This window comes from Mustelus asterias, chromosome 2, assembly GCF_964213995.1.
Source record: "Mustelus asterias chromosome 2, sMusAst1.hap1.1, whole genome shotgun sequence".
Lineage (NCBI taxonomy): Eukaryota > Metazoa > Chordata > Chondrichthyes > Carcharhiniformes > Triakidae > Mustelus > Mustelus asterias.
The window spans coordinates 41,670,306-41,683,845 of record NC_135802.1 but is presented as its reverse complement, the minus strand read 5'-3'; the positions used below and the strand labels follow the sequence as shown (position 1 = coordinate 41,683,845).

At 43.9% G+C, this 13,540-nt stretch overlaps 1 protein-coding gene across 1 annotated transcript in view; it reads left to right on the top strand.

The window, feature by feature from the left end:
- Positions 1-13,307, top strand: part of LOC144503259 (myosin-IIIa-like) — a 159,092-nt gene extending 145,785 nt beyond the window's left edge. Inside the window, exons 6-7 of the mRNA XM_078227691.1 lie at positions 7,480-7,556; positions 13,158-13,307. Of these exons, the coding sequence (XP_078083817.1) occupies positions 7,480-7,556; positions 13,158-13,307 (227 nt within the window). The remainder of the gene's footprint in view (positions 1-7,479; positions 7,557-13,157) is intronic.
- Positions 13,308-13,540: the final 233 nt, after the last annotated feature.

Sequence of the window (13,540 nt, the reverse complement as noted above, 5' to 3'; positions counted from 1 at the left end):
GCTTCCACCTTCTTCTCTGGCAGCGTGGGTTCCAGGCACCCACCACTCTCTGCATGAAAACATCCCCCGCACATCTCCCTTAAACCTTACCCCTCTCACCTTGAACCTGTGCCCCCTTGTAATTGACACTTCCACCCTGGGAAAGAGCCTCTTGTGACTCCATAGGAGTAGCTGCCACTGAAACATTTATGATATCCAAAGGACTGAAGTGAATTTTAATACCCTTCTGTTTTTATCTTATGTTCTGTTGATTGTTTTGAATATCTTTGCTTCAGCAACGTGTGACAATGAAAGGGGAGGAGCTACTAAGCCGACTCATGTGAAGGAACTGAATTGACACAAATTTCAAAGAGTAATGTCGCTGGTGAGGCCTCCTGGATTACTGAAAACAGTAATGCTAAACGCTATCATTGTTTGAATGGCTTCAGTTTTGGTAATTTTCTATTAATATTCCTGAATAGCCAGGGGTTGAACCTTGGCACAACACATCAAAAGATTTCTGACTTTTATTTCAAATCGGTTACCATAAAAGTCATATTTTTCTGGACAATCTGCCTTGTCCGTTGGAATGTAGGTTATTTTGTTCAGTAAGCTTGTGTTTAATTTTCCCCTGCATCCACACAATCTCCAGGGAATCCATCTGCTACCCATTTTCCCCTATGGGAACTCTGCACTTCTTGCTTGTTCCCTGTTTTGGAAAAATCACCACAACCGTGCCCTTACAGCAGTCAGCTGATTATCCGCTTTGAGGAACGTGTTGTGGCACAATCTAATGCAGTTTTGCTTTAAGACGTCGCCTGGCACTTTAAGACGTACGTACATGCTCAGTGCGGCTGGACGGACATCCAGACTGAGGTGGGAAGCCATTTTACGTTGATCTGCTTCGGGTGTTACCGAAGAAAATGGGAACTCTTGCGGCGATACATTGTTTGCTGTGTCGTTGAACTTGTCAAACGATATGGGTGTCCGCTGAAGGAGAAGTGCTTACAGGTAGGCAGGAAAATTCCGAGCGGAAAGCATTCCCGACAGAGGAACTTTGAGGGAAGTGGAAAGGATCCCCTCTTCCTTATTTCACAATTGCAGGGAATCCGTCTTATTTGTAAATTTGGGCCAAAATGCTATTTATAATATGTTAAATCACATCTTTATCGCATTTTTTTCTGCACATAATATAGGAAAGCAGGCATGAGGAAAAAGATGTTGAAGCAGATGCATTTCACAGCAGATGCATTTCACACTATAGACTGTTCCGGTCCCAATTGTTTTTGTGAGGATTTGTTTGGCAAACTGTGCTTTGCTTGGGGAGTGAAGAATGGGAGGAGTAAGAAAGTGTCTGTTTTTCATCAGAGTGTTATGTTGTATCAACGTGCCGATGACGTGATCTTGTGTTTCCACAGGACTTACCTTGATCCATTGCACACTTGATAAGCCTTTAATGCTTGTTTACAAACACTTTTCTTTGCAGAGGCTCTCACAAAGGCTGACCACCCGATAGTTAAAACCCACCCACTGCCTGCAAACTCCTAACCAACATATTCTCTGGTGGAGGGGTAGAGTGTGCAGGTTCTGATGCGTCAACAAAAATAACAAAAATCCGACACTCAAATGGAAAGGGAATGTTAAATCATAGAATCCCTACAGTGCAGAAGCAGGCCATTTGGCCCAACAAGTCTGCACCAGCTCTCCAAGAGCATCTAACTCAAGCCCTATCCCCATAACCCCATGTATTTACCCCACTAATCTCCCTAACCTCCACATCCTCGAACAATAGGAGCAATTTAGCATGGCCAATCATCCTAACCTGCACACCTTTGGACTTTGGGAGGAAACCGGAGCACCCGGAGGAAACCCACGCAGACACAGGGAGAATGTGCAAACTCCACACAGACACAGGGAGAATGTGCAACCACCACACAGTCACCGAAGGCCAGAATTGAAACCAAGTCCCTGGAGCTGTGAGGCAGCAGTGCTAGCCATTGTGCCACCATGCCACCCGAAGTCAAAGTGGAGAATGTGGGCATTGATCCCACTACCTCTCACATACGAGCGTCTACCATTTGAGCTAATTCCCCCAACTTGACATTAAGCTAACTCTTTAAAAACAAATGTAATGATATTCTGATACGATGTTTACGAGTGATATCAACACCTAAAAATGGAACAATTATTTTCAGTCCTCTAAAGGTTTTATTAATTCAAATTTGGGATGTGAGCGTCACTGGTATGGCTGATATTTGTTATCTATTCCTGGTTGCTCAGAAGGTGGGGTTGTGGCACTTATTTAATGTGACTGAGAGTCTTTTGCCCCTCAGAGTATAACTATATGTCAACCATATTGATGGTGGACTGGAGACATATACAGAATAGACTGAGTAAGGGTGGCAGCTTACCAACCCTAAAAGGACATTAGCGAACCAGGTTGGGTTTTTGCAACAATTCAACAGTTTCATGTTCTTGATTGAAAGAAATGTCAGAGGTAATAGTGGATGCGTTAGTGATTATTTATCAAAACTCGTTGCTTCTGGGGTAGTGCCGGTTGATTGGAAAACGGCTAATGTTACGCCGCTGTTTAAAAAAGGAAGGAGACAAAAGGCGGGTAACTATAGGCCGGTCAGCTTAACGTCTGTAGTAGGGAAAATGCTGAAATCCATTATTAAAGAGGAGATAGCAGGGCATCTGGATAGAAATGGTTCGATCAATCAGACACAGCATGAATTCATGAGGGGAAAGTCGTGCTTGACGAACATGTTGGATTTTTATGAAGATGTGACTAGGGCGATTGATGGAGGAGAACCGGTGGATGCGGTGTTTTTGGATTTCCAAAAGGCGTTTGATAAGGTGCCCCATAAAAGGCTGCTGAAGAAGATTAGGGCACACGGAGTTGGGGGTAGTGTGTTGAAGTGGATTGGGGACTGGCTATCCGACAGGAAGCAAAGAGTCGGAATAAATGGGTGTTTTTCCGGTTGGAGGAAGGTAACTAGTGGCGTGCCGCAGGGATCGGTACTCGGGCCGCAACTGTTTACCATTTATATAGATGATCTGGAGGAGGGGACGGAGTGTAGGGTAACGAAGTTTGCAGACGACACAAAGATAAGTGGAAAAGTGAATCGTGTGGAGGACGGAGAAGATCTGCAGAGAGATTTGGACAGGCTGAGTGAGTGGGCGAGGATATGGCAAATGGAGTATAACGTTGAGAAATGCGAGGTTATACACTTTGGAGGAAATAATAACAAATGGGATTACTATCTCAATGGAAACAAATTAAAACATGCTACCGTGCAAAGGGACCTGGGGGTCCTTGTGCATGAGACGCAAAAGCCCAGTCTGCAGGTACAACAGGTGATCAAGAAGGCAAATGGGATGTTGGCCTATATTGCGAGGGGGATAGAATATAAAAGCAGGGATGTCTTGATGCACCTGTACAGGGCATTGGTGAGGCCGCAGCTGGAATACTGTGTGCAGTATTGGTCCCCTTATATGAGGAAGGATATATTGGCATTGGAGGGAGTGCAGAGAAGGTTCACCAGGTTGATACCGGAGATGAGGGGTTTGGATTATGAGGAGAGGCTGAGGAGATTGGGTTTGTACTCGTTGGAGTTTAGAAGGATGAGGGGGGATCTTATGGAGACTTATAAGATAATGCGGGGGCTGGATAGGGTGGAGGCGGAGAGATTCTTTCCACTTAGTAAGGAAGTTAAAACTAGAGGACACAGCCTCAAAATAAAGGGGGGTCGGTTTAAGACAGAGTTGAGGAGGAACTTCTTCTCCCAGAGGGTGGTGAATCTCTGGAATTCTCTGCCCACTGAGGTGGTGGAGGCTACCTCGCTGAATATGTTTAAAGCGCGGATGGATGGATTCCTGATCGGTAAGGGAATTAAGGGTTATGGGAATCAGGCGGGTAAGTGGTACTGATCCACGTCAGATCAGCCATGATCTTATTGAATGGCGGGGCAGGCTCGAGGGGCTAGATGGCCTACTCCTGCTCCTATTTCTTATGTTCTTATGTTCTTATTTCTTCAACTGAATTCAAATGCACAAACTTGGAATTAAGATTGGAACTGGAATTCTCCCGCGTAGCACAACCCACTACCGCTGCCAGCAAGGATGGAGAATTTGGCTCTCAGCCAAATCTCCATTCACCGCAACAGACTGGATAATCCCAGGCGCGGGTGAGGATGGAGAATTCTGGCCTTGACTATTCCCAAGATTACAGATCCAGTAACTTCTGTGCTATCGATGGGCACCATCATTTGACATACCCTCTGAACTGTGCAATATCTCCTCTGTAGCCCACTGTAACCTCAACATCCATTTTACCCTTCACTCCAGAAACTGTTGCCCTCATTCAATGGATCCTCTGCAAAGCCAATATGTCAATGAGCTGCGCATAGAGGGCTCAAATTTCTGCTTACGCAGTCACTATGGGTGGGATTATCCGGTTGTTCATGCCAGCGGGATTCTCTGGTCCTGCTGCAGTGAACGGAGATTTGGCTGAGCACCAGATTCTATGGCCAGAACTCTACCACCTCGCCCACCACGGATCGGCGCGAGCGAGGGCCCGACAACAGAAATCTTCGTTGACTTCGGGCGGGAATTTCCAGTCTTGCCCGAGCGTAAAATCCCGCTGTCTGTCCTTACTTGCGGCAGAGTGTGAACGGCACGGTAGCATAGTGATTAGCACTGCTGCTTCACAGCTCCAGGGTCCCGGGTTCGATTCCCGGCTCGGGTCACTGTCTGTGTGGAGTTTGCACATTCTCCTCGTGTCTGCGTGGGTTTCCTCCGGGTGCTCCGGTTTCCTCCCACAGTCCAAAGATGTGTGGGTTAGGTTGATTGGCCAGGTTAAAAAATTGCCCCTTAGAGTCCTGGGATGTGTAGGTTAGAGGGATTAGCGGGTAAAATATTGGGGGTAGGGCCTGGGTGGGATTGTGGTCGGTGCAGACTCGATGGGCCGAATGGCCTCCTTCTGCACTGTCGGGTTTCTATGATTCTTCTATGAGCCAGATAATTCGGCTCATAACTATGAAATTTGCCTTATTGTAGATTTTATATTTACCATGAAGCAATCATTTGAGTGTGTTTTATTTTAAATCCAGATTCCACCACACTTTGGTCAACTGATGTAAATAGTGCAAATGAAATTACCACAGCTGTATATTAAGTAGTAGGTCACAAATAATCCTTCATCCTTGATGTATCCTTAATACATCAAGTATCAACCTTGATGTTAAAACTTGATCAGGTACAACTTGAAAGTATCGCAAAGCAAAAATAATGATTTAAAAAATAATAAAATGTTATATAGTAATAATGTTATAATAAAATTAATATAATCAGATTTTAAGTTAGATCCCAAGAGGAACATGGCTGAAGTAGATTTGTCACTGCCACACAGCAGGTTATGGATGAAGAAGATAAATGTAGCGCGGTAATGCACACTCTTCCATCTTGACCTTGGTCACATGGCAAAAGCAGAAGATAAAACAAATAATATGTTAACTCAAGCTTTACATCAAAAAACCAAAATAGCATTAGATAGAATGATAAAAGCAAAATACTGCGGATGCTGGAATCTGAAACAAAAACAGAAAATGCTGGAAAATCTCAGCAGGTCTGACAGCATCTGTGGGGAGAGAAATAGAGCCAACGTTTCGAGTCTAGATGACCATTCATCAGAGCGAGAGGCAAAGAGAATCAGCAGAGATTTCTGTGGGAGAGAAGAGCAGTGCGTCAGGGAAGGCATTCCGATGCCAGGGTCTTAGCATGACTTTAGAATATTCTACCAAGTGCTACAAACAGTCTTGGTGACAGGTGGAGCAGGTCTGATAAAAAAAATCAAGTTGTTAGCATCACCTTTCAGCTCTGATTGGAAGGAAGCACTTGTTGCTGTGGACAATGCCCGTCTGCGCGTGACTGGTGTAGAGTTCCCAGTCACAGAGTTTAGCCTCGGGGGAAAAGGTGTGATGTTCAGAGGTGGAAGGAAACCGCAGAGATTTTATTTTGAGCAGTCATGTTGTTTCCAATTCTGCGACCCTACTTTCTACAGAGATAACACCAGTGGGGGAAAAAAGCTCCATGCCAGTGCATTTTATTTTCAATCCACACTTTTGCTCAGACATTTGGCACAGTAGCACAGTGATTAGCACTGCTGCCTCACAGCTCCAGGGACCTGGGTTCAATTCCCGGCTTGGGTCACTGTTTGTGCGGAATCTGCACATTCTCCTCATGTCTGCGTGGGTTTCCTCTGGGTGCTCCGGTTTCCTGCCACAGTCTGAAAGATGTGCTGGTTAGGTGCATCGGCCATGCTAAATTCTCCCACAGTGTACCTGAACAGGCGCCAGAGTGTGGTGACTAGGAGATTTTCACAGTAACTTCATTGCAATGTTAATGTAAGCCTACTTGTGACAATAATAAATAAACTTAAACTTAACTGTTTGATGCAAATCAAGTTACTACAACTGTATATCAAGTAGTAAGTCAAAAACTATTTCCTTCATTCTTGACAGGCACCTTGATGTTAATATTTGATTATGTGCAACTTGAAAGTATCAGTAAGCAAAAGAACAATTTTAACGTAATGAAAAGTTCAGAATCATCATTATCAGATTATAAATTACAGCCCAAAAGGAACATGCAATCCATGAAAAGTTTCCTTTGATTTAAATTAAAATAAAACATTTTTTCCTCCATTCCCTAATGTTACCAAAATGTAATTGGTCTAAATCGTCACGGCGGCACAGTGGCACAGTTGTTAACACTGCTGCCTCACAGTGCCCAGGGACCCAGGTTCAATTCCGGCCTCGGGTGATTGTCTTGCGTGGAGTTTGCACATTCTCCCTGTGTCTGCATGGGCTTCCTCCAGGTGCTCTGGTTTCCTCCCACACACCAAAGATGTGCGGGTTAGGTTGATTGGCCAGGCAAAATTGACCCTAGTGTCAGGGTTGCAGGGATAGGGCCTGGGTGGGATTGTGGTCGGTGCAGACTCGATGGGCCAATGTGGCCTCCTTCTGCACTGTAGGGATTCTATGATTCTAAATATAAAATATGGGAATCCATTTTATGCTCAGGATTAACGACTCTGCTAATATTAAAAAATGGAGGAAACTCTGTCTGTGTCTCTACTGATGATAATTCAGTTCGTTCACACGTTGGTCTCATAGTTATAGAATTGTACAGCATAGAGGAGGCTGTGCAGGAGGAGTACCTGTACTGGCAAGGTTGTGCAATCCCAAAATCATTCCCCTTGCGTGCAAATTCCCCCAATGATATCACCAACGCTCAGCAGAACCAGACAGGACAACTGAGGATGTTAAAATTCATCCAATTTTTTCATTCAACAGTTTGATTTTCTTTTAAGAGATTGCTGAAACTGTTTCTTAAAACAGTGCGTACCAAGTGCAGTTGGTCAGAGGAATGTTTGTAATGCTGCCAGCCTATATGTCAGCTTCATTTCATGATGGTTTGGTCTAATTCCTGTACTAGGTGTTTCAGCTCAGTTAACTAGCACTCGCCTTCGCTGCAACACATCTGTGGGAACCCCCTTCTGGATGGCCCCAGAGGTAAGTAAGAAACCTCAAAGGGCAGCCCGCATTTCCAACACTACCCAACCCTGGAGTGCTGGTTTCCTTGCACTTTCATTCCCCTGTATTATTGCCGCATTTGTTTTTCAGAGTGGTAAGCAGCTTTGTGAATGTATTAGTTGTTTCATTTATATATGTGAATGTAGCAAAAAACGCATCAGCTGACAATCTGAAGTGGAGAGAATAATGTATTCCCTCATTAGCGTGAATCAATGCAGGAACTGGAAGTCTAATCCAAGTGCCCCTTCAGCCCGAGAACAGATTTACATAGTCTGACTTTGTGTCAGCCATAACCCTTTCTCCCTTCATTATTGATTTCGGAAAGATTGCTGAAGATTTATGAACTAACCAAAAGCTCTTTACTCAGGCACGAATTATCAAGTTATCACATGTTGTAAGCCAAGCCACATTTCAATAACCTCTGGTGTCAGGTTTCATCACGTTTCACTTTCTTCTCACAGGGAGGAGAGGAATGAACTTTTCTTCAGTCTGAGTTACGTAACATGAGCAGCTATTGCTATTCCAACCTTACAATTAATTACTTCAGCTACAGTTATTCATAGTTTGCAACATTACATCACAAACAGTAAATATTATCACACTGCCTCTGTTTCGACATGATGTATATTTGAAAAGTTTTGCAAATGGCCTCCATCTACTTCCTTCACTCAGCACACTAGAGGGAGGCGATAGCCTAGTGGTATTATCGCTAGACTATTTATCCAGAAACTCAGCTAATGCTCTGTGGATCTGGATTCGAATCCTGCCACGGTAGAATTTGAATTCAATAAAAGATATCTGGAATTAAGAATCTGCTGATGACCATGAAATAATTGTCGATTGTCGGAAAAGCTCATCTGGTACACTAATGTCCTTCAGGGAAGGAAATCTGCCGTCCCTACCTGATCTGGTCTACGTGTGACTCCAGAGCCACAGCAATGTGGTTGACTCTCAACTGCCCTCCAAGGGCAACTAGAGATGGGCAATAAATGCCGGCCAGCCAGCGATGCCCATGTCCCACAAATGAATTTTTAAAAAACGACTTCCTGTCACACCTCAAGCATCAAGTTGATTAAGAACAAATTAATCATAAAAGAAAGTGCCTAACAAATTTAATGGCTTGCAATGGCCATTGTGTAATGCAATGCATATTATTATAGCATGCCAATTATTATAAGTACAGCTAAGTATATTTTTAAAAAGTGTAAATCTGCCTCTTTGGTTATGCCCTTTTTTTTACCGTAAGGAGTCTAACATCACCAGGTTAAAGTCCAACAGGTTTATTTGGTAGCAAACGCCACTAGCTTTCAGAGCGCTGCTCCTTCGTCAGGTGAGTGGGAGATCTGTTCACAAACAGGGCATATAAAGACACAAACTCAATTTACAAAATAATGAATGATTGGAATGCGAGTCTTTACACCTAATCAAGTCTTAAAGGTACAGACAATGTGATTAGCTGTAAAGACTCGCATTCCAATCATTATTCACAATTCTGTAAATTGAGTTTGTGTCTTTATATGCCCTGTTTGTGAACAGAACTCCCACTCACCTGACACAGGAGCAGCGCTCCGAAAGCTAGTGGCGTTTGCTACCAAATAAACCTGTTGGACTTTAACCTGGTGTTGTTAGAATCCTTACTGTGTTTACCCCAGTCCAACACCGGCATCTCCACATCATGACTTTTTTTTACCTACAGGGATAGTCTGGGATTAAAAGTTGATTACATGTTATACAATTTTTATCAGAGCAGACATTTGATTACAGTGCATGGGCAGGATTTTCCGGTCACACCCATCTTTAAATGGTCCATCAAGTTTTCTGCCCCACCTATGACAATTCCAGTGACAGGTGGGACCAGTCTCCCACTGATCATCGCCAATAAATGGCTGAGGCATTGAATAGGTATTTTGTGTCGGTCTTCACAGTGGCAGACACAAGTAACATGCCAAAAATTGATGACAGGAAGGCTATGGCAGGTGAGGACCTAGAAACTATCATTATCACAAAAGAAGTAGTGTTGGACAAGCTAATGGGGCTGAAGGTAGACAAGTCTCCTGGTCCTGATGGAGTGCATCCCAGGGTACTAAAAGAGATAGCGGGAGAAATAGCAAATGCACTAGCGGTAATTTAACAAAATTTAAAGGAAAAAAAATTCAAAATGTTGATATTACTGATGAATGTGTTAAAGTGTTTGAATGAAATTTCTCCTTGGTGAATTTAATAAAAGCATCATTCTATTTAAAGCTTGAAACTTTTGCGAAAAGTTTATTAAAACATGCCAACATGCTTATTATTAATATTGCATGGCATAATTTCAACCCCAGATTAGAATTAATTTGACTAGCCTATTTCTACAAGAGTTCAATACGGATGCAGGAAAAATAGGGTTGTTGTCGTGGGAGACTTTAATTTCCCTGGTATAGACTGAGAGCTGGGACTCTGAATGGGGAGGAATTTGTAAAATGCGTACAGGAGAGTTCTTTGGAACAATATGTAGATAGCCCGACTAGAGAGGGGGCTATACTGGACCTAGTACTGGGGAATGAGCCCGGTCAGGTCTTCAAAGTTTCGGTAGGGGAACATGTGGCAAATAGTGACCACAATTCTGTTAGCTTTAGGATAGTGATGGAAAAGGATGAGTGGTGTCCCAAGGGTAAGGTGTTGGATTGGGGGAAGGCTAACTTTAGTGGGATTAGGCAGAAATTGGCAGCTCTTGATTGGGAGAGGCTGTTTGAGGGTAAATCCACATCTGGCATGTGGGAGTCTTTTAAGGAACAGTTGTTAGGGCTACAGGACAGGCATGTGCCTATAAAAAAGAAGGATAGGAAGGGTAGGATTCAAGAACCGTGGATAACCAGGGAAATTGAGGGACTGGTCAAAAAGAAAAGAGAGGCGTATGTTAGGTCCAGGCAGCTAAAAACGGTGGGAGCTCTGGAGGAGTACAAAGAAAGTAGGAAAGAACTCAAACGGGGAATTAGAAGGGCAAAAAGGGGTCACGAAATGTCCTTGGCAGACAGGATTAAGGAGAATCCCAAGACATTTTATTCATACGTTAGGAACAAAAGGGTTGTCAGGGAAAAAATCGGACCTCTCAGGGACAAAAGTGGGGAATTATGCTTGGAGCCCAAAGAAGTAGGGGAGATCCTAAATGAATACTTTGCGTCGGTATTCACAAAGGAGAGAGATGTGTTGACTGGGAGTGTCTCGGAGGGGAGTGTTGACCCGTTAGAGAAAATCTCCATTACAAGGGAGGAAGTGTTAGGTTTGTTAGAGAATATAAAGACTGACAAATCCCCAGGGCCTGATGGAATCTATCCAAGGCTGCTCAGGGAGACGAGAGATGAAATCGCTGGGCCTCTGACGCAAATCTTTGTCTCGTCACTGGACGCAGGTGAGGTCCCAGAGGATTGGAGGATAGCTAATGTGGTCCCGTTATTTAAGAAGGGTAGGAAGGATAACCCGGGTAATTATAGGCCGGTGAGCTTGACGTCCGTGGTGTGGAAATTGTTGGAGAGGATTCTTAGAGATAGGATGTATGCGCATTTAGAAAGGAATAAACTCATTAACGATAGTCAGCATGGTTTTGTGAGAGGGAGGTCATGCCTCACTAACCTGGTGGAGTTTTTTGAAGAAGTGACCAGAATGGTTGACGAGGGAAGGGCCATGGATGTCGTCTATATGGACTTTAGTAAAGCGTTTGACAAAGTCCCTCATGGTAGACTGGTGCAAAAGGTTGGATCTCATGGGATTAAGGGGGAGGTGGCTAGATGGGTGGAGAACTGGCTTGATCACAGAAGACAGAGGGTGGTAGTGGAAGGGTCTTTTTCCGGCTGGAGGCCTGTGACTAGTGGTGTTCCGCAGGGCTCTGTATTGGGACCTCTGCTGTTTGTGATTTATATAAACGATCTGGAAGAAGGTGTAACTGGGGTGATCAGTAAGTTTGCGGACGACACAAAATTGGCAGGACTTGCAGATAATGAGGAGCATTGTCAGAAGCTACAGAAGGATATAGATAGGCTGGAAATTTGGGCAAAGAAATGGCAGATGGAGTTCAATCCTGATAAATGCGAAGTGATGCATTTTGGTAGAAATAATGTAGGGAGGAGCTATACGATAAATGGCAGAACCATAAAGGGTGTAGATACGCAGAGGGACCTGGGTGTGCAAGTCCACAGATCCTTGAAGGTGACATCACAGGTGGAGAAGGTGGTGAAGAAGGCATATGGCATGCTTGCCTTTATAGGATGGGGCATAGAGTATAAAAGTTGGGGTCTGATGTTGCAGATGTATAGAACGTTGGTTCGGCCGCATTTGGAATACTGCGTCCAGTTCTGGTCGCCACACTACCAGAAGGACGTGGAGGCTTTGGAGAGAGTACAGAGGAGGTTTACCAGGATGTTGCCTGGTATGGAGGGGCTTAGTCATGAGGAGAGATTGGGTAAACTGGGGTTGTTCTCCCTGGAAAGACGGAGGATGAGGGGAGACTTAATAAGTACAGCACACCAGGATGATAGGGAGTGGGATAGCTTGATCTTGGTTTCAGATGAAGGTCGGCACAACATCGTGGGCCGAAGGGCCTGTTCTGTGCTGTACTGTTCTATGTTCTATGTTCTATGTGTATAAAATTATGAAAGGCATAGATAGGGTGAACGGTGGGAAGCTTTTCCCCAGGTCGGTGGTGACGTTCACGAGGGGTCATAGGTTCAAGGTGAAGGGGGGGAGGTTTAACACAGATATCAGAAGGACATATTTTACACAGAGGGTAGTGGGGGCCTGGAATGCGCTGCCAGGCAAGGTGGTGGAGGCGGACACACTGGGAACGTTTAAGACTTATCTAGATAGCCATATGAACGGAGTGGGAATGGAGGGATACAAAAGAATGTTCTAGTTTGGACCAGGGAGCGGCACGGGCTTGGAGGGCCGAAGGGCCTGTTCCTGTGCTGTATTGTTCTTTGTTCTTCTTCTTTCCCTCACTTAGTTACACATTGCCCCATTGTGGAAGCAGTGTAAAAGTGAGTTTAGACAGCATTTTGCATCCTGTGTGTGTAATAAACCAAATCCACAAACTAAAGAATTTGGTATGAGTCAGTGTTAAACTAACCAGTAACCAACGAGATCTAAAAATAGCTTAAGGGTAACTCATATTCATGAGTTGTATCCCTCCATTCCCACATATTCATGAGTTATAACCCAATGAGGTTCAGTCCACCTGAGGTTACTACGACCGAAATCTCTCAGGAAAGACCTGCCAATCCGACTCTGCATTCTAGTCCTTAATGACACACAAAAAGGAAGAAGTCAAGAATTTCCGAAGTGAAATTTGTTTAGGGGAATTGAAATCATAAAATTTACAGAAAAACAAGTCTACAAAACATTAATTAGCCAGCACAATTCATTTTGTTTTGACAATGTGCTGTAATTCTTGTAAGTTTGAGATTTTCTGAAGGTGAACTGTAATATTATAAATATTATAAATGTATGATATGTATTTAACATTCCTTTCCTATTGGTAATATAAAAGCATTACTATCAATACTTGTTGGTAACAGAGGATGTCACAGATGATTTTCTGGTGTTCAGGTAATAGCATGCGAACAGCAGCTGGATTCCAGTTATGATGTAAGATGTGATGTCTGGTCCTTGGGCATAACAGCAATTGAACTTGCGGATGGTAACCCCCCACTAACAGATCTACATCCAATGAGGGCACTCTTCAAGATACCCAGGTAATTCAGTTGTGCGTGTGTTGGGGTTGGCTAAACCTTAAAAATTGTTCTCCTGAGAAATGGAAGAATAGTGCAGTCAGTGATTCCTTTTTGGAGTTTGAGGTGAAGCATTATCAGGATCAGAAGCATTCACTCTGATCATGGTACGCATTGTTATTAGAAATATCCATACACTGTTGCTTAGGATAGTAACACAATGGAGGCGATTCTCCCAGCCTGCTGTGCTGCTCTAGCCCG